At 45.1% G+C, this 18,503-nt stretch overlaps 1 protein-coding gene and 1 long non-coding RNA gene across 4 annotated transcripts in view; one reads left to right on the forward strand and one right to left on the reverse strand.

Moving 5' to 3' along the window:
• foxo3b (forkhead box O3b) overlaps positions 1–6,026 on the forward strand; it is a 33,187-nt gene extending 27,161 nt beyond the window's left edge. Inside the window, exons 3-4 of the mRNA XM_023836423.2 lie at positions 874–2,376; positions 2,875–6,026. Coding sequence (XP_023692191.1) covers positions 874–2,337 — 1,464 coding nt within the window. The 3' untranslated portion in view covers positions 2,338–2,376; positions 2,875–6,026. The remainder of the gene's footprint in view (positions 1–873; positions 2,377–2,874) is intronic.
• The window catches only part of LOC111856481 (uncharacterized), a 72,249-nt gene that overhangs the window by 49,698 nt on the left and 4,048 nt on the right, over positions 1–18,503 (reverse strand). For all 3 annotated transcript variants that reach the window (XR_002841149.2, XR_002841148.2, XR_002841147.2), the window contains exon 2: positions 15,536–15,651. This is a non-coding gene — a long non-coding RNA (uncharacterized lncRNA). The remainder of the gene's footprint in view (positions 1–15,535; positions 15,652–18,503) is intronic.

The following is an 18,503-nucleotide window of genomic DNA, read 5'->3' on the forward strand; positions in this document are numbered from 1 at the left end:
GGCCTCCGGCAAAGGCCGAGGTGCAGGCCCGCAGGCGAAGAGCATTCAGCAGGCTCATTCTGAACCGATCAACGATGGGACAGGGGATCGTTTAGCCGTCTCAGCCGCAGCCACAATAGATGAGGTGCCATTTCTGGGTAACAGGCTTTAGAATAAAGTGAGATGCTTTGATGTTACAGTTTGGAAACTCCTTTGTCGAGGTGCGGGTTTGGGGATTCCAGACCTCCAGCACTTAGAGCAGTACCATGCAGTGTGTTTCAGCTTGGGGTGACTGAGTTATTCAGGGTCACTTGTCAGTTCATTTTGCCTTGGACTGGGTCAGAGGTCAGACACGGGGTGACTTAAACCCTTAACCTTTTGCATTCCTCCCACCCCCAATAGTCTGAACAAGACGTGGACAAAATCATCGTCTTTGTTGACTGCACTGGTCAGAAATGACTTCAATTTGCATGTCATAGGATACATTTTCCAATGAAAATTCTCTTTTTAAACAATGTTCAAATATCAAGCAGATATCCATTTTTCATATCCAGTATGGGCTGATTGTGATCTTGAAGCCTAAAATTCACAGTGTTGTTAGGCTGTGGGGGGGAAAATCAGAGTTCCCAGAAGAAATCTACATGAACACGGGGAGAACATGCATGTTCAGCTCTTAGTCAAGACAGGAAACGAACCCACAAAGCGCGTGTAAGGCCACAGCACAACTTACTGAGCTACAGCACCCCTCTTTAATGATAAAAACATATGAAGTGTTTGCAGGTGCAAGACATCTAAGTTACTCTAAAGATGAAGCCTTTGGTTAAGATCTTGAGAGGTGCAGAATAAATCAGCAGAAGGAATGAATAGCACCTTTCTCTCTCTCTTCTTCTGCAGAATTCCATCCGGCACAACCTTTCCCTCCACAGTCGCTTCATCCGGGTCCAAAACGAGGGCACCGGTAAGAGCTCCTGGTGGATGATCAATCCAGAGGGCGGTAAAGGAGGCAAGGCCCCTCGCCGGCGTGCCGTCTCCATGGACAACAGCAACAAGTACACCAAGAGCCGCGGCCGCGCCGCCAAGAAGAAGGCTGCCCTGCAGGTGACCCAGGACGGGGTGGCCGAGAGCCCATCTGGCATCTCGAAGTGGCCCAACAGCCCCACGTCGCGCAGCAGCGACGAGCTGGATGCCTGGACCGACTTCCGCTCACGTACCAACTCAAACGCCAGTACTGTCAGCAGCCGCCTGTCGCCCATCCTGGCGAACCCTGGGCTGGATGAAGTGCCTGACGACGAGCCTCCCCTCTCACCCATGATGTATTCAAGCCCCGGAAGCCTGTCCCCGTCGGCTGGCAAGCCTTGCCCCACCGAGCTGCCTCGACTGGCTGACATGGCGGGCACCATGAACCTCAACGACGGCCTTGGTGATGGCCTCATGGACGACCTCCTAGACAACCTGACCCCGTCCCAGCAGCCATCCCCGGGAGGCGGCAGCACTAGCGGCAGCGGATCAGGGGGTGGGCCGGTCACCCAGAGGAGCGCGGGGTTCACATTCGGGGCTAAAGGCAACGGGCTAGGCTCGCCAGCGGCCGGCAGCTACCCAAACTCCATCTTCGGGCCATCCCTGCCATCCTCAATGGCCAGCCTGCGCCAGCCTCCCATGCAGACCATCCAGGAGAACAAGCAGACCACCTTCTCTTGCATCTCCCATTTCGGAAACCACACGCTCCAGGATCTGCTGAGCTCGGAGTCACACAGCCACAGCGACGTCATGATGACACAGTCGGACCCACTCATGTCACAGGCCAGCGCCGCCGTGTCGTCGCAGGGTGCCCGCCGCAGCATCATGCTGCGCAGCGACCCCATGATGTCGTTCGCCGCCTCCCAGTCTAACCAGGGTAGCCCCATCAGCCACAGTAGCCTGCTTCACCCCCAGAACCAGGCGCAGAGCACCTTGCTGACAGAGGGGCAGGCCGGCCTTGCCGTCTCCATCAGTGGGGGCATCGGGCTGGCTGGGGAGCCCAACAGCCTCTCGTCCATTAAACACCAGCTTCAGTCGCCCAGCGGCAATGTATCTATGCAAATGAACTCAACAGACTCTCCCCTGTACTCAAGCCTGAACAGTGGTGGGATCTGCCCCCCGACAACAGGCCAGGACCGTTTCCCCAGCGACCTGGACTTGGACATGTTCAACGGCAGCCTGGACTGCGACATGGACACCATCATCCGCAATGATCTGATGGATGCCGATGGCCTGGACTTCAACTTTGACTCGCTCATCTCCACCCAGAACACGTCCAACTTGAGTGTGGGTGGCTTCGCGAACCCTAATCAGACCTCCCAGAGCTGGGTGCCCGGATGAAGGGCAGTTAGCTTCAAGGGGCAGAAAGGGGCAACGGGGGTAAGTCTACGCTATGCCTTTTTTCCCAGTAAGGAAACCGAACACTCTTCCAATATCTGTGCATCACATTTATCGTTCATTTATGGTGAACATCACGGCTGATTTGTTGTTGACTGCTAGTGAACTTTTTCCATGAGAGTTGTCATAAGGAAAGAATGACCTTTGGAAATGAGTTGATGTCATTACTTGCTGGACACCCATGAGCGCATCAGCCAGCAAAGATAAACAGGGCAAAAGCAGTGTGGATGAAAATTATCAGAGCATTCACAGTTTGCTATAATAATATTCACACTCCTTATCCTTCAGTTGTTCATTGAGCTGCTTCCTGCACTGACAGATATTTGTGCAACAGGAGTGGAAACATTGTTGTGTAACCCTGATCAGGCGCCATTTAAATGGTTATAATAGAGATGATTATATGTGCTTTTAAAAAGCAAATGGCAAATTGACCACAGAATTGATTTCACTGAAAGGTCTTTCTCTTGCTTCTGATTTCAGGTCTCTGCTGTGCATGTGAAGACCCAACATGATCTCCTTTGCCAAACCAGCTGTCAGCATGATGTGGGTACAGTTTACAGATCACAAACTCACAAACCGGCGACACAAACCCCCATTTCCACAGAAACCAGTACACAAAATTAAGAAGACAACTGCTTCAGCATCTCACACCTTTCCCTGCAGGAGCCTAAAAACGGACTCATTTCAAAATTATGCAATCTTGTTTGGAAATGTAAACTTATACATACATATTGGAAAACTATAGCTTTTTTTAAGAGTAAAACAACCTTGCCAGTATATTGTAGCCACTCACAATCCAATAATTTCTGGGAAAAAAAAATTAAGTGTGGTGTTATCTAATACAGTGGTTTCTGGGATGTTTCCATCATTTTCTTGAACTTTATCTCAGCGATTATAATGTTAAATGTTTCCACTGGCTGTGTTTTATTGCCATTCACCAGATGCATTTTCAAAGCCTTGGTTTGACCAGCTAGGAAATGAATGCGGCTTCCCAGCGCCTGACTGATCTTGCCCTTGACGCGAGAGCCTGCTGAAGCTCTGTTTCACTTTAGTTGAAATTGCTGTGCAACTTTGTGTTCTGGCTAAAATAAGTCTTTTCATTGTTTAAAATCCTCCTATTCGATTTGCATAATCCAAGCTGAAGATTGAGGGGATATCAATTGTGTCTGTGATGAAGTCGTATGGCAAGGGAGCCCCTTAGGGGGGGGGGGGGGGGGGGGGGGGAGTGGCCAGGATATAAATACATGTAGCCAAAACAAGGTCTTGCATTGTGCAAGGTTTCCACACACCTCCTTGGGTGCTAAACAAACAGTGTTCAAGTCTGTTTCTGCAGGCTACGTCGTTTTCCAGTGCAAAGTAGCCCTGAACTTTAAAACGAATCAAAATGTAAAACAAAAAACAGTTATGTAATATATATTAGATGACTATATGGTAGCATAGCTGGTGGGAAAAATACCTTGAAGCCAACTTACTGAGATGTTGAGATAAGCTATCTTGTATATTGCCAAATAACTTGAACATGTAGGAGATGCAGGCGGGGGGGAAAAAAAATCATAAAAGCTCGGCCTGTTGCCGTCGCTGGAAATGGAGGGGTAATTAAATATGCAACTGAACTCCCGGTCAGGGTGCTGCGATCCGAGTTTCTGTCACAGGCACGTGCTCCTGGCGTGCATATGAGAGGCTTAGCTCCAGCCTCTGCAGAGAAGGCGAACCGAAGGCGTGGGGGCCGGCCAGCCAGGCATCCAGTCCACGGGCAGGCTATATTTCACATGCACTCAATGCCTCCCATCCCTAAGGAATGCACTCAGGGGGTCTCCAGACTTCATCCCTTTGCAAGTGCACACCAGAAACCACTGACAGTCATTGCTTTCCTAACTCCCATATCTGTGCAGGATTCCCAGTGTGTCTCGCCATTTTGAGTAGTACACACTCCTGTCCACATGATTTCACATGGTAAACTTACTTTATTGTGCTAGATGCGTATGAAAAATCCTAATGTACTGTTAGTGCCCAGCTGTTAATTTTTAGGCAAGTAGTCATAGACAGTGAGACGTGGAGGCTGAGAGATGAGAAAAGAGAGTGATGAAAATGATGCATATTTTGCAATTTCAGTTATTGTGTTAAAAATGATGGCCGGCACTAAAGCTACAACACAGAAGTGCTGTAAAGGCACTTGAGGGCTGAGCGGGTCACTATTCTGTGTCTCCAGTGGTAAACAGTGGCATTTCCTTGCTCTGTAAGCTAGTGTAATGCGTGCTCATTAAAATGAACCGGGGCCAGGCAGTGCAATCCAATGCCGAGTACACAATTTGCTCCTCTCCAGCTGTGCTCACACTCCAGCTGTGCTCACACTCCAGCTGTGCTCACACTTCAGCCTTTGGACCCCCACCCAGACACTCTCTGAGTCATTGCTGAACCCTCCACACACCCCAGCACCACCGCTCATCTTGGCTAAGGGCTCATCACGCGGCGCACCCTGGTTATTCTGATCTAACTTTTGACTCACAGCTAGCAAGCCCCTCCCCCCATTCTCATGTTGGCTTGGCCAGATTTCGCAGGAGCGGGGTGGGAGAAAGCAGCCATGACCACCTGTTTGACTCTAAAGACGAGCCCACGCGAAGGCCAGCGCCAGCGCCCACAGAGCCATTCACGCGCTTCGCCTCAGAGTGCTTTGGAATAGCTGCGTAGCAACTGTTTATGCCATGCAAATAGCTGGAGTGCCTCGCTGCTTTATTGACGTACTGTCCTGCCCCCTCAGTGACTGTGAAATGTGGGTTGAGCTTTACGCCGCTTAAAAAAAGGAATGGCAAAGCAAGACCTTTTGCCCCAGTTGAGATGTATCTGTCAACCAGTTCAAGAAAAACTCAGCAATCTCTCAAACAAATGCACTTTCTTCGTGTCCCTACACAAACACAATGGCAGCTCCCACAGTTGACACTGGGCTTGCGTAACAGGCATGGCGCTGGGTCCTGATGTAGATCTCCGGTGCTCAGAACAAGCCACCAATAATGTGTCTTATTTTGGAATAGAGCACTTCTTGGCTAAAAACTGGCAACTAGTCATTCCCTCACAAACATCAACACCATGTGTGTGTGTATATGTGTCTGTTTGCTATTGGGTTGGAGGGCAGCTTAAACAAGTCAAGTCTGGAGACAAAGCAGCTGAGCGAGTACCACCCCAGGCTTTTCCAACTGGCTGCCTTTCTCCTGAGAAGGAGTGGCCAAGTATGAGCAGTGCCCTAACCTCTTCCAGTTGGGGCAGATTATTAAAATATGAAGGCACACTCTAGAACTTTCTTCTCATAAAAAATAAGTTCAGTACAGATTCAATGTGATTCTGAAGCTGTCTGAAGCCCTTGAACAGGTGCTCAACATTTGCACTCTTACTGTTTCCATGGGGTTGGAAGCCATTGCTTTAACACACCCCATGAAAATCCAGATCACAGCACCACCATTAACAGGAAACTCGGTCTAATGTTATGCTGAAACCCTTCTCTTGTATTAGATATCTTGTAGTGTTTGCTTCTCTACTTGATGTTAGTGAGTATTTTCCTGTGTATACCATTTTGAACTGTAATCTAGTTTGTATAAGAAATGGTTTGCATGTAAATGAAGCTCAGTGATGTTCAACAGTGTCAGTTTCAGAGTCATTTCTTTCCATTTGCTGTGGATTTGATTTGTTTTGAAAAACCAACCTGCATTTAGCTCCTGAAGCTCTGGATAATGTGGCAGCCATGCTGCCTCTCTCTCCCTCACTCCCACTGCCCATATTGAGACCACATGTTTGGCGGGAAGCCCCTCCCCCACACCAAGGAAAGTGTTCCTGTTGCCTTCATGACTGGACTTAGTAAATCATTGTTGTAGATCCCTGGCATATAGTAGCATGACACGCAGTTGAAACAGTGAGACATCATTTACAAACATTAATGAACAAAACGTCATGAAATCTCTTTGGTTTTCAGTCACATCCGTGAACTTGCAGAACCAGTCGTGTTTATGAATAGTTCATGCTAAGCAACCCAAACACAGTATACCACAGCGCACATTGCCATGATAACAGACCCAGAGTGGGAGAAGGGCAGAGGCCCCGGGGGTGTTTCTTACAAGCCATTAGCCCAGTGCTAGATACAAATTTGATAAGGATCCCAGCCTGCAATTGGTGCCTCAGCTCCCAGGAGGGTCCCTTTGGTTGTCCTACTGAGCAGCTTCTGAACCTCACTTTAAGTGTGTCCAGCTGTTAATGGACACACAGTGGAAGGTTCTGGATAGAGGCATAAGGGAAAATGTTTCTTTCCACAAGTGGATAAAGGTTTGTGGCTCTGAGAGCTTCCAGGCATGTCCACGGTCAGCCACCGCATGCAGTCGAAGGTCGTCTCTTCCAAGTTTACCACCTTTACACTTTATGTTTGGAAAAGAAATAATCCGCATGAGAAAATATACTGCAGTGGTTTACAGCAATGGTTTACACTAACTGTCATGCAGTTAACTGCTGAAACGCCAACTGCAGTGTCTTAGCAGAGCGTTGGGTCACTGCTAGCACCCACAGCAGGCTCAGTGCTCCCTGCCATATATTTTACATCTGCCTGGAACTGGAGTGACGTAATGCTATTCCCCCTAGAGAAACATCATCATTTGTTCTGGAAAGATACTGTATTGTGAGCCCCATGTGGCATGTCCCATAAGTGTTGTAGGCAGAAGGATTTGGTGACTGGGATGGTAATGGCATATGGTTTAAGTCATTTTAATGCTCATCAGACCATTGCTGCCCAATGAATGGGACCATTGTGGTGCTTGAAGATTCCACTCCCATCAGAGTAAAGTCCCTTCAGCAAGGGATGAATATGATCACTCAGAATGGCCTTGTGTTAGCATCTACCTTGCATAATAAAGGACCGATTGCAAAAAAATAAGAAATAAAATCATGCCAGGAATATGCACCCTACACCATACCCTCCAGAACCCATCGCTGTGGGAAACAGGCTCTCCATCCCATAATCTTCTTTTGGCATGTGCCAAACGTGCACTCATCTGTTGGTTGGGAGCAGGGTGAAAGATGACTCATCTGACCATATGACTTTTTCCTCCACTGCTCAGCAGACCACTGCCTTTGTTCTCTGGACCACTTTACTCAGAGCATTTTTGGGTATAATAAAGGGTGTATACAGTTCCTGAAAGACTGCATACTTATACCTTAAGTCAAAATTTGCAGAAAAAGACTTGCTTATCCATGTTACATTGCATCTTGGAGCAATGCACAGACATGCTGGAGGAGTATGTGTTCTTGTCCACAGTTGCCGCTGATAATGCCTCTCCCTCAGCCAAACGCATTAGTAACCGCTCCTCACAGACTGTGTCATCCTTATTGATGCACCAGGCAAAGTTGCCAAATCAGCAGGCGGTTGGGCCTGTCCAGCATTTTCATACACCACCTGGGTCCTCGCTAGCCATTTGCCACATTGCCCCTGGCGATTAAAATGCAAATGTGGGGAATTTGTTTCTCAACCATTTTGCCACACTGGCGAAGACCGAACTCACAATCCCGACCGTAGCAGTTCTTTTTTGTGTTATACTACATATGTTTTGGTGATACACTCTTTACTTTCCAAGTTTTCTTGAAAACACTCTATTAACAGCACAACCTTCACTTGGACAAGCCAGATGACACTTCTGATGGGTGGCTCTCGACTGAGTCAGCTCTAATGGCTGCCTCTTTTAAGTGGAAGTCTAAACAATGTGAGCCAATTCCAATCCATACATTCTAGATTTGATACTAACTTATTCATGCTATACGTGGTCTCTTTAAATTAATGAAGAACTAACATGGTGCATTTGGAAAATTCATACGCGAGAAAGGAAAAAAAAACACGCAGAAAAAAACATGTTCAACCAATGGAAACATTTCTAGACAATGCCAGGCTGCTTGTTTACAGGCACGTAGTATCACAGCCACACAAATTTGACCTTTCTGCATCCGTACAAGACGTCCTGCTTTCAGCGTGAGAATGATTTTGCGGCAAATACATTTTATGCATGGCTAAGAAAACTCCTGTACAGTTAGCCACAGTGGCTAATATTTCTAAAAGTATCTGAACCCTGCGCCACCCTAAGAATGAGGAAACATTAATTGCCTAATTAACTCTCCAGCTACATCTGTGGGGGAGTGCCTCTTTTCAACATACTTCATTTATTTGAGTGTTTATTTTGGCAACAACTACCCGCTAACATAAAAATCGTGATGGAGCGGTTTATGCTCCGCTACGTTAACCTCAAGAATGCGAGCATCCTGTTAGGCGATGTGATAACTTACCAATCATATTAACCCCAGGAGTAGTATCTCAGGTACACAACTACAGCCAACCAATAACTGATAAGCAGAGAAAAGAGAACCATAAGAAGCTTCCAAAATGATTCAAGTAATATAAAATGCATCCCTGCCATCTTCTCTGCCAGTACTTGCAGCATAACAAGTGTAACATGGCCCTTGTTATGCTGCGAGTATTGGCACAGAGGACAGCAGGAAAGCATTTTATATTACTTGAATCGTTTTGGAAGCTGTCGTCATCGATCACCTATAATTTTACAGGATAATGCATTCACTTAAAAAAAAAAAAAACTGAAAGTTTCAAAGGTAACATTTGCACGTGGCCCATTAGTCAGCTCTGTGGTCAGGCTGTCAGCAGTCCAGCCAATTGTAAGGCAGAACACTGAACCACAGGGCGTGGGAGGGCGAAGATGATCCAGCAATCTGCAATCTTCGCAATCTGTGCTGAGTGGGTGCAAAGAGGTGACACAGCATAATGAGAAATCTATGATTTAACCTCTCCCCAAGCATCATAAAAAGAATTCCCACTTCCCCCATTGGTCCAGCAGCTTTCCTCGCATTCCACACTGTCTCTGAAGACAGACGGTGCCAGCTAGACCCCGCTCCCGAGGACACTGCCGGGTGACACGCACCGTTGCTGTCTGCCGATTGGTCGGCTCTGCGGGGTCTGCACGGAAACATACTGAATGTTCCCACCCACCATCCCACAGGACCAGAGGCAGGATTCTGAGTATTTATGCAGGATGTGTCACTCTGCTCTTCTCCACCTGTTAAAATGAGGCTCTCCTGCTTTTAAAAAATAAATGGGAAAGCAGCCTCCAATATCTTTGTGAAGGAGGCTCCACAGAAGGCCTATCACAAGAATCCACAGTGATCTGATGAGTCACCTGGCCCCTGCAGAACGCAGGAGGGGACCCATGACGCAAGGAACACAGGCTGCCTGAATAAACACGGAATGCTCTATGGGTTTTAGGGCTCGTTCCCACTATCTGCGATGCGCTTTTCATCAACGTGCAGCTTCTGCGATTCGCTACAATATCATGTATTGCATAGAAAGCAATGTATGATGTTCCCACTAATGCGTTGCAGTGAAAAATGGATACAAACGCATTCCAAAGTGCGTTTTCTTGCTCCCTCTTTTCCCCCACAAATACTAAGGAGAATCACATACAATCATAGAAACGTGCAATGCAACGCTACATTAAAAACCTTAAAGACGCACAAGAACGTGGACAAGCGTGAGACGAAAATGCAGAGAAACGCATGCGGAAAAATGTAAAAATGCAGTATGACGCGTTGGGCTTTTCATTGCATTTTTTGTCTTCCCTAATATGAACGTGACCTTAAAGAATTAACCTTTTTTAACCTTTACAGGTAACTAATCAGCTTCCACCTGGCACACCCACCTACTTATCCCATGTAATAGTCCGCCAAAGAGGTAGTTGAATTTTTATTAAATTAAAAATTTTCAAGTAATAATAATTCATTAATAATTTAAATCCATTAATGTGTCTTAAAGACTCGTAATGATGGTTGCTGTTTGTTAAAGAGGGTCACAGGCCTCAGTGGTCATGACAAGCTACTGTTACTGTGAAGCAGTGAAATCCAGAAGACGTGTAGATGACATCAGGGCCTTCCTACTTTGCCTATTGTCACAGCTACAAGAGCCAGACAAGCGAGAAGAGAGGCTACATGTTGGCGCCAACTTAATCAAGGCCAACATGGCAGCTGTTCATAATTTGTAACCTTACCTGGGATTTGTGAACAAAAAAAAGACCCTTTTCCAAAACAGGTCAATGGTATAGCTCCAAATCTAAAGCTCAAACAAATAGTGGAAGCTTTTGTGCTACCAATGTGAGCGAATCAGACTCGTTCCTCTGCATACTTCTACCACAAGTAACACCTTCTACTTAACTGCCAGACTGAAATAACCTGGTAATGTTCATAACCCGCCGATTACAAGGGGTGGGGCAGCCCAGCATCCACGCATCTGTCCAGAATGAGGCGCCGCCAGAGGAAAGCATGAACTGACTACCCAAGATTCATGAATCTACGCGAGTTATTCCGCCAATGAAAGTCAGGCAACTGAGATCCACACAATCAATAAGCCAGGTTACACAAGTGGCCTCAACTAATGGATACTGTGACTGGTGTGTATACTTGTGCATATGCATGCAGTGGCCACTTTAGTAGTCATACCTAGCTAGTAGGGCTGTGTCTTTGCAAGAATCTGGCGATACGATACATATCATGATACATACTGCAAGATAATATGAAAATATAAGCAAGGCGACATTGAGACTTTCTAATCTAATTTTAAGAAAATTGTCATAGTATAAAGAACACACCACAATATGCGTAAAATCTGAGAAAAGAAAGTTTACTTTTTTAAATCAGTCAGAACAGTGAGATCGGCATTTGCATTTATTATTATTCTTTATTTTGGATGCCAAAATGAGGCCACACTTCAGTTCTGTGGAGCTGGTCTAATGTTACTAGTCAGGTAGGTTTGCTAATGCTAATGTTAGCAGTGTGTCCTTATGTTACTTCCTGGCTCAGATAAGGTACCTTTATTGTCAATGTACAAAAACAATAAAATGTCATTTGGAGTAAGCCTGTAGATGCCAAGTTAAGGATAAAACTATAAAAAGAGTAACACTTAGGGGCTATTAGTACAGGTAAGTTACATAATAAAATAAAATATAAGTCAAGGGAACTTAGGGAAGTGATGCTACGGTTATATAATTCCCTGGTAAGACCTCACCTAGAATATTGTGTGCAGGTTTGGTCACCTTAAGAAGGACATTGCTGCCTTGGAAAAGGTGCAACGTAGGACTACAAGAATGATTCCTGGTCTTAGAGGAATGTCTTATGAGGAGAGGTTAGCTGGGCTGAATCTGTTCAGCCTCGAGCAAAGGAGACTAAGGGGGGACATGATCCAGGTATATAAGATTCTAACGGGTCTGGATGCTGTTCAGCCAAAAATTTCAATATTAGTTTAAATACTAGAACTCGTGGCCACAAGTGGAAATTAGCGGGAGAACATTTTAAAACGAATTTGAGGAAGCACTTCTTTACACAGCGTGTAGTTAGAGTATGGAATAGTCTTCCTGCTAGTGTAGCGGAAGCTAAAACCCTGGGTTCCTTTAAATCACCTGCACACACACACGCGCACACACACACACACATGAGGACTCATGGATTAAGTATGTTCAAGTTCTAGAATGCTGTACACATCAACGTGGTACTCAACCTTAATTACTTTAGTAAATATATAGCTGTAGAAGGATACAGCTGCGGTAAGACCTTTAGAGTTTAATTTGCATTGGATAAACAGTTTGCAAAGCAAAATTAGCACAGAGGAAGTTCTCATATACTTATATACTTCTGTATATAAGCATCACATGCATTCAGACAGGAAATCCTATACGACAGGGTAAACACATGTACACATGTGTTACTTTACAACTACTGAAACTCTCCACTAGAAAGATTACTAGCTTGTACTGTCAAACCACTGCACATGCTTCAAAAGGTAGCAGCAGGTCTGGTATCAATCAGCCAAAATTCTCTCCCCTCCTTATCTCTCTTCATTGGCTCCCTACAGGCACTCACATCAAGTTCATGTCCTTGGTGCTGGCTTTAGGAGCCATTAATGGACAGGCACCTATCGCCATCAAAAAGCTCCTTAAGACCTCTGTCCCATCTCGCCCTCTTCGGTCAGCAGAGCAACCCTGCTTGGAGCTCCACTCACCACATGAGAAGTGCCACTCCAGATGGTTCTCACGTGCGGTTCCCCGATAGTGGAATGAGCTGCCGAACCACGTCCGGTCTTCACATTCTTAAGACCCTTCTGTTCCCTGAATGTTCTTAATGTTGCACGTTCTGGTCATTGAATAGTAGCCTTATTAAGTTCTTGCTATATTTGGAAAATGTTATACAGCTCTTGCTCCAATACTGCTTACACTTGTACCTGGGCATTCACTCGAAACTCAGCTTAGCTGTACTTATGGCTAGTCAACTCCATAACAGCACATATGTTTGTTAATGTGCTATTTGTCTTGTACGTATCTTTGGACAAAAGCATCTGCTAAATAAAAATGAATGTAAATGTATAAAACTGGGAGTAGCTTGCTCCCTTTTAATAAAGTATGATCTGCTCACGGCTGAGCCAATCCCGTTCAATAAATATTGATCTTGATCTGTACCTATGCCAATTCACTGTTATCTGCAGAACATTTTGAGGAACCCTGGTTAGCCTCGGTAGTTAAGGGTTCCTAAGACAACTGCACAGCAAAACATTCACAAGACAGGCATCACGTCTAATCATTCAGAAACACTCTGGCAGACACTTCTCTCCATGATTCGTTCAGCTTCACCAGCCTGAAAACACAACCCTGTCACCACAGACAATACAAAGGAAAAGGCAACTCCCCCACGAAAAAAAATGGTTCATGCCATTACTTCGCTACCATACAAAGCAGATTTCATTTACACATTCCCTTTTTTGGTTTCTGTCCAATACTGTTTGCATGTCCATACAGTGATATGTACTAACCCATAGTCAAGGGTCAACAAACACAACAATTCCGTAAAGTTTGTCCAGGTATGCTTGACACAAGCAGCATCCTGTTCCATGAGTCCAACCAGTGTAATATAGCAGAAACACGTACGTAGGATGTTGAATATGCTCTTTAACCTCCTGAGACCCCACCCATTCATTTATGTCCATTGTAGTGGACGTTGTTTTTGCATCTATCTTTTCAGTGATGTAAGGAAACATATTTATTCCTGTTGTGCACTAAAGAGGACATGCTGTGAAATTAAAAACAAAAATAAATTTGAAAAAATCTAAATTGTAAGATGTCTTATTTCCTCCAAAGACAGATAACCTATAATTGAAGGACACTTTTTTCCTTGGGTCTCAGGAGGTTAAGGGACCTTAAAGAGCATATTCTATTAAATATTAGTCTACTAGATATTTAGTCCACTAAAGGCCAATACTTCGGGTAACAGCCATTACAGAGTCATTTTATTTTTATAATTTAATTTTATTTTACTTGCTACGATAGAAAAAACAATATATTTTAATAATATAAAATCTGTAGACAGTAGTACAACACAGCCACCAGAACCTTCCTGCAAAATAAAGTCACTCAGCATTATATACATCCTAAGCATGATGGGATGTTAATTGATTAATCAAATCAGGGATCATATCTGTGCAGATGCACCTGCTTTCGATAGTTGGTATTACTCATCTGCTCAGACATTTACTTTGTATGGTAGTTACCTGTATATAACAAGCATTAACAAGCACACTAAGTATACAGAAGTATACAATCACGTTACAAAACCACAAAAAAGCATTCACTGCTTACAGAGCATTCAGTGCTGAATTGGGATTCACAGACGGGAATTTTCTGCCCTTTCAGAGGATATACACCTTTCTGAACAAGTTTATTTTCTTTATTCAACCAACTGGCACAATGAAGATACACCCCCTCCATCTAAGTTAATTCCCAACTGATGGCTCATGTCCCCTTGTCATCGGTTTTAATGTGACGCACACGTCATTTGTCAACGGAGAACCAGCTAACAGATGAGAAAGCCTTGCGGTCTCGCCGTACCTAGTCCCAGCTGCCTCTTCACATGGACAGCTTTTGATGCAGTGACTCAGGTGCCAAAGATGAATGACATGAGATCATGAGCATGTGCCGGGGAGCATTAAGGAGGGGGTGGGGAGGGGTAAAATAAATCAATGAAAGGGATGAGCATCAGAAATGCTGCACTTCACAGGAAGAGGATCTCAGAACGATCTGACCCTAAAATCATCAGTGCACTCCTGCTCCTGGAGGACCACATGGTGAGAGGTGGACTACAGTATCTCCTTCCCCCAGTCACACATGGGCACAACTAGTCTCCTCTACCACACCGCTCACCCTCTGATTGTGTGAGGCCCATGCAGATATGCATTTTTAACCAGCAACAGATTAAATTATTCATGCGCCGCCAGCGAGACGCCCAGCGCTGGCGACACGGAGGGGCCTCTGCGGGGCTATAGCGCAGTGAAGAATTCACCAGCTTCCACTCCTCCTCTCCACACCCCCAGCTGACCCTTTCACCATTAGTGCCTCCGATGGAGAACTTCAAGGTCAATGTTTTTTATGGAGCATTTCACCGAGCATTGACAGTTGGTGGGTTGGCGGGGGGCACAGCAGCCACACTCCCTCAGGGGATTAGTAAATGACAGGCTATGCTGCTGGGCCGGTACAAAGCCTGTCCCCAAACCAATAAAGACACCAGAGAAACGCCTCTTTCTGTAACCGACAAGGCGCCAGAGAGCTTAAATGTGGAACATAAATTTTGCTCCAGCTCACTGCTGGGTAAAAGTGTGTGCTGTGGCGGATGGGGGAAGGGCTGCTGAAGTAAGGGCAATGCTGGACTGTTTATTTTCATTGCTCTCTTTCCTTGTCCCCAATTTCATCTGCTCCCCAAATGTAGGCCTAGTCATTTCCCCGCCGAACTCCACCATCATTAGGGTGACGCTGATCTCCCACAGAATCGGAGGTACAAGCATTGACCAACACCCCCATTAAGTGAAGAAGACTTGTGGCAAACTGTGACCTGCCAGTTTCTAATATTGCCTCCCATAAATGCATTTCCTACATACCATAATAAAACCAAAACAGCAAACAGCATTTATAAAACATTACCGATTTCAACTACTTCCTATAATATCATCAACAGTAACAGCAATGGTGAATTTGTCAGCCGTCACTTAGAGGTTTACATTTTAGCCATGACAGGTGACACTTACACATCACAGAAGAGACACAAGGGCCATCCCTGCGTGACTATGGTGATGGAATTACTGCAGACGTCTGTCTGCTCCATACGCTCTTCTTCAGGAGCGGGATCATGTTGCTCAGAGGCCTGCGGTAAGAACAAAACACAAATACGACGCAACGGCCACATGTTATTTATGCCATATCATTGAGCAATCGATACCTGTTAGCCAGGTGGTTGTGTGTCAACAGAAGCCATGTGTGCAAAACCTCATAAATTCAGGCACACCAGGACAGATCAGTAATAAGCCACAGGTTCAGCATCAAGAGCGTAGGACATTAATTGAGAGGCAAACAGTACAGGTGGTACAGCACACCGGACAATAAGTACCGTCACTCATGACCAAAAAGTCAACAGCCATGTGCAACCATTATGAGTTACTGTAAACTTCACTTTTTTGCACCATATATACAACAGAATTGCTCAAGGCAATATAGGACAAGTCTAAATGTATGCCTTTTACTCATCGATAACAGCAGCAATCTGACCCGTGACCAGACACTGATGATGTCACCTAGCAGACGTCACTACAAGGGGGCTCTGGTGGCAGAGGCAATCAAGGCCAAACCACTAGCATCATTATGTCCCATGCCCTGGATCACAAACGGCCCTGACCGCAAAAATGGCTGAGTCATACACACTGCAGGCGCAGTCACGTTACACGGGGCAGCAGTAAAAAGCACTTGCCGGTTCAATAGGAAGATGTCGAGCAGGGAGATCACAAAACCCAGCGCTCAGAATGACATGCTCTGGGGAGGGTGGGGGGAGCGTACCGCAGTAACACGCCGATCAACTGGCAGCACACTACCGCTTCAGCAACGGTGTTTAGTGACTAATCCAGCACACGCCCATAATTGAAGAAACAAGGTGTACAACAGGGTGTTTCAATGGGCAAACCAAACGCATTTCAGGCAGTTTCAGAGGTCCATCCATAGCTGCATTGTGCTTGCAAAAAGGCATTGTCTTGGAGTAACTTAGTCGCCCTGTCACCAGCCATGCGCTTGTCCTTTTTATGTAGTGAAACCGGTCGGGCGTGTTTGTGAAAGGTGTGGGCAGATGGACAGTAAAAACGAAGTCTTTTTATAGACACATTAATGAATGGTGTCTGACACACCTCACAAACTGAGGTGTGGAAAGACGGAAACTCATATTTAAAAAATACGAGCCAGTTTTTTTGCAAGCTTTCTGAAGAACGTTCGTGGATTTCAGTGTAACTAGATTGTAATTCAGTTGGGAGCAGGCGCGTCGCCGGCCACGAGCTGCGTCAGTGTCACATGACTCTCCTCTCTCAGCCTCCAATCGGCTCAAAACTGAGACAAAGGAGTAATGACAGGCAGATATCACTTTTCAGGTCATATAAAGCATAAGTGTATTTTACATTCCAGCACACTCATTGCATTGTCCCAGCAAACAACACCTGTGGGCAGGTTTAGGAAAGTAAGATTTTTAACTAATAGCATCACTGAAATTATGTGCACCGCCGGCAGGCTAACTTACCTCACATACTAAATGTTTATCAAACAGAAATCATTTACATAACTACAACTGAAATTTTGTAAACATCCTTAAGACTTTCCAGAGGTCATTTTTTCATGCACTGGCTTATTGTTTCTTTATAATCCTTTCTGAAAAATACCTGTACAGCATAACAGCCGGAGGGAACCTCCCTGTAAAAATAGGCTCCGTTACAGGGTTCCGTTCCAATGACCCTTTCCCGCCGTTCCCACGGAAACCATGCAGATTACACCCGGCGGCCGTGTCGTCCGTCATTGACGATCTGTTATTCTTGTTTCCACATTACAAGTTGCCGCTGCCTCGCTCCCTGCTTGGCTGATCATAGCCTGCTGCTCTCACGGACGCTCTGCGGGGATCAATTGTGGTGCCCTTCACTATGTACGTGACAAGCAGCTGCGATTGTCAGGTGTGCAGATGACAGCGAATAGTATGCATTTTGAGGAGAACGTCTCAAAGGCTTCAGCTGGCAATGCAGAAGGAATAAAGACCACTTCTCTTCAACATGAATTTGAGTGAAAAAGACTTATTCATGCAACTATACTATTTTAAAGCCTTTCTCTTCTTGCATTCTAAAGTGTACATTATGTCAAGCTCTATATTCCTTGAGACAAAATATCTACATTTCGTAGTCAATATTTCTACTAAAGATTTCAATATCTGGTGTAAAATTCAGCTATTTGCAACAGAACACAGCATTTCGTAATTAGGGCACACATATCCTTCTTTGTTCCGAATTGTGGTTGATCGTCACTCTTTCACTCTGCCATATTAATCTGCTACGAGAACCCAAGCATAGAGCCGGAAGCAGCTTAGCTTATTCTAGAACCTAGATCTGAGAGTTATTACTCATGTCTGTGTGAATAATTTATCAGGCTCAGCAACCTCTGGAAGTCCAGCTCACGTGCAGGAAAGCCAGCATCAAACATCATTCCCGGACTCCAGTCTCAAAGAAAAGAATGGAATGACTTTTGCTCCAGTATATCCTAATCATCCTCTTCTCCTTAGAGCAAAAAGGTGCTGAAGAAAACATCACATGTGTAGCGTGAATGTGAATGCATTTCAATTCATCTTCACATCTTGACATGCCCTTTACTTAAACATTTCAATGCCCTTCTTCACTATATCGATTCTTTATATTTTTTCCATGCATATTTTCAGAAAATTCAGCAGTTCAGTTACACATACAGTAGAATTCATTTTTTTTTTCTGGATAACCCATTTATCCTGTTTGTGACAACACATATTATGCACAAATCCTGACAATATATGCATGTACAAATAGAATAGAATGATTTTGTTCCTTTTCTGTTCCTTTATGCTTTGTTTAGGACTGCCAAATAAAAGTATCAAATAAATTCATCTAAGGAATTTTTGGAAATAATCCAGGCCAAATACATCCCATGCCGAGTGCCACAGAAAAAAAT

The sequence above is a fragment of the Paramormyrops kingsleyae genome, chromosome 19 (genome assembly GCF_048594095.1).
Source record: "Paramormyrops kingsleyae isolate MSU_618 chromosome 19, PKINGS_0.4, whole genome shotgun sequence".
Lineage (NCBI taxonomy): Eukaryota > Metazoa > Chordata > Actinopteri > Osteoglossiformes > Mormyridae > Paramormyrops > Paramormyrops kingsleyae.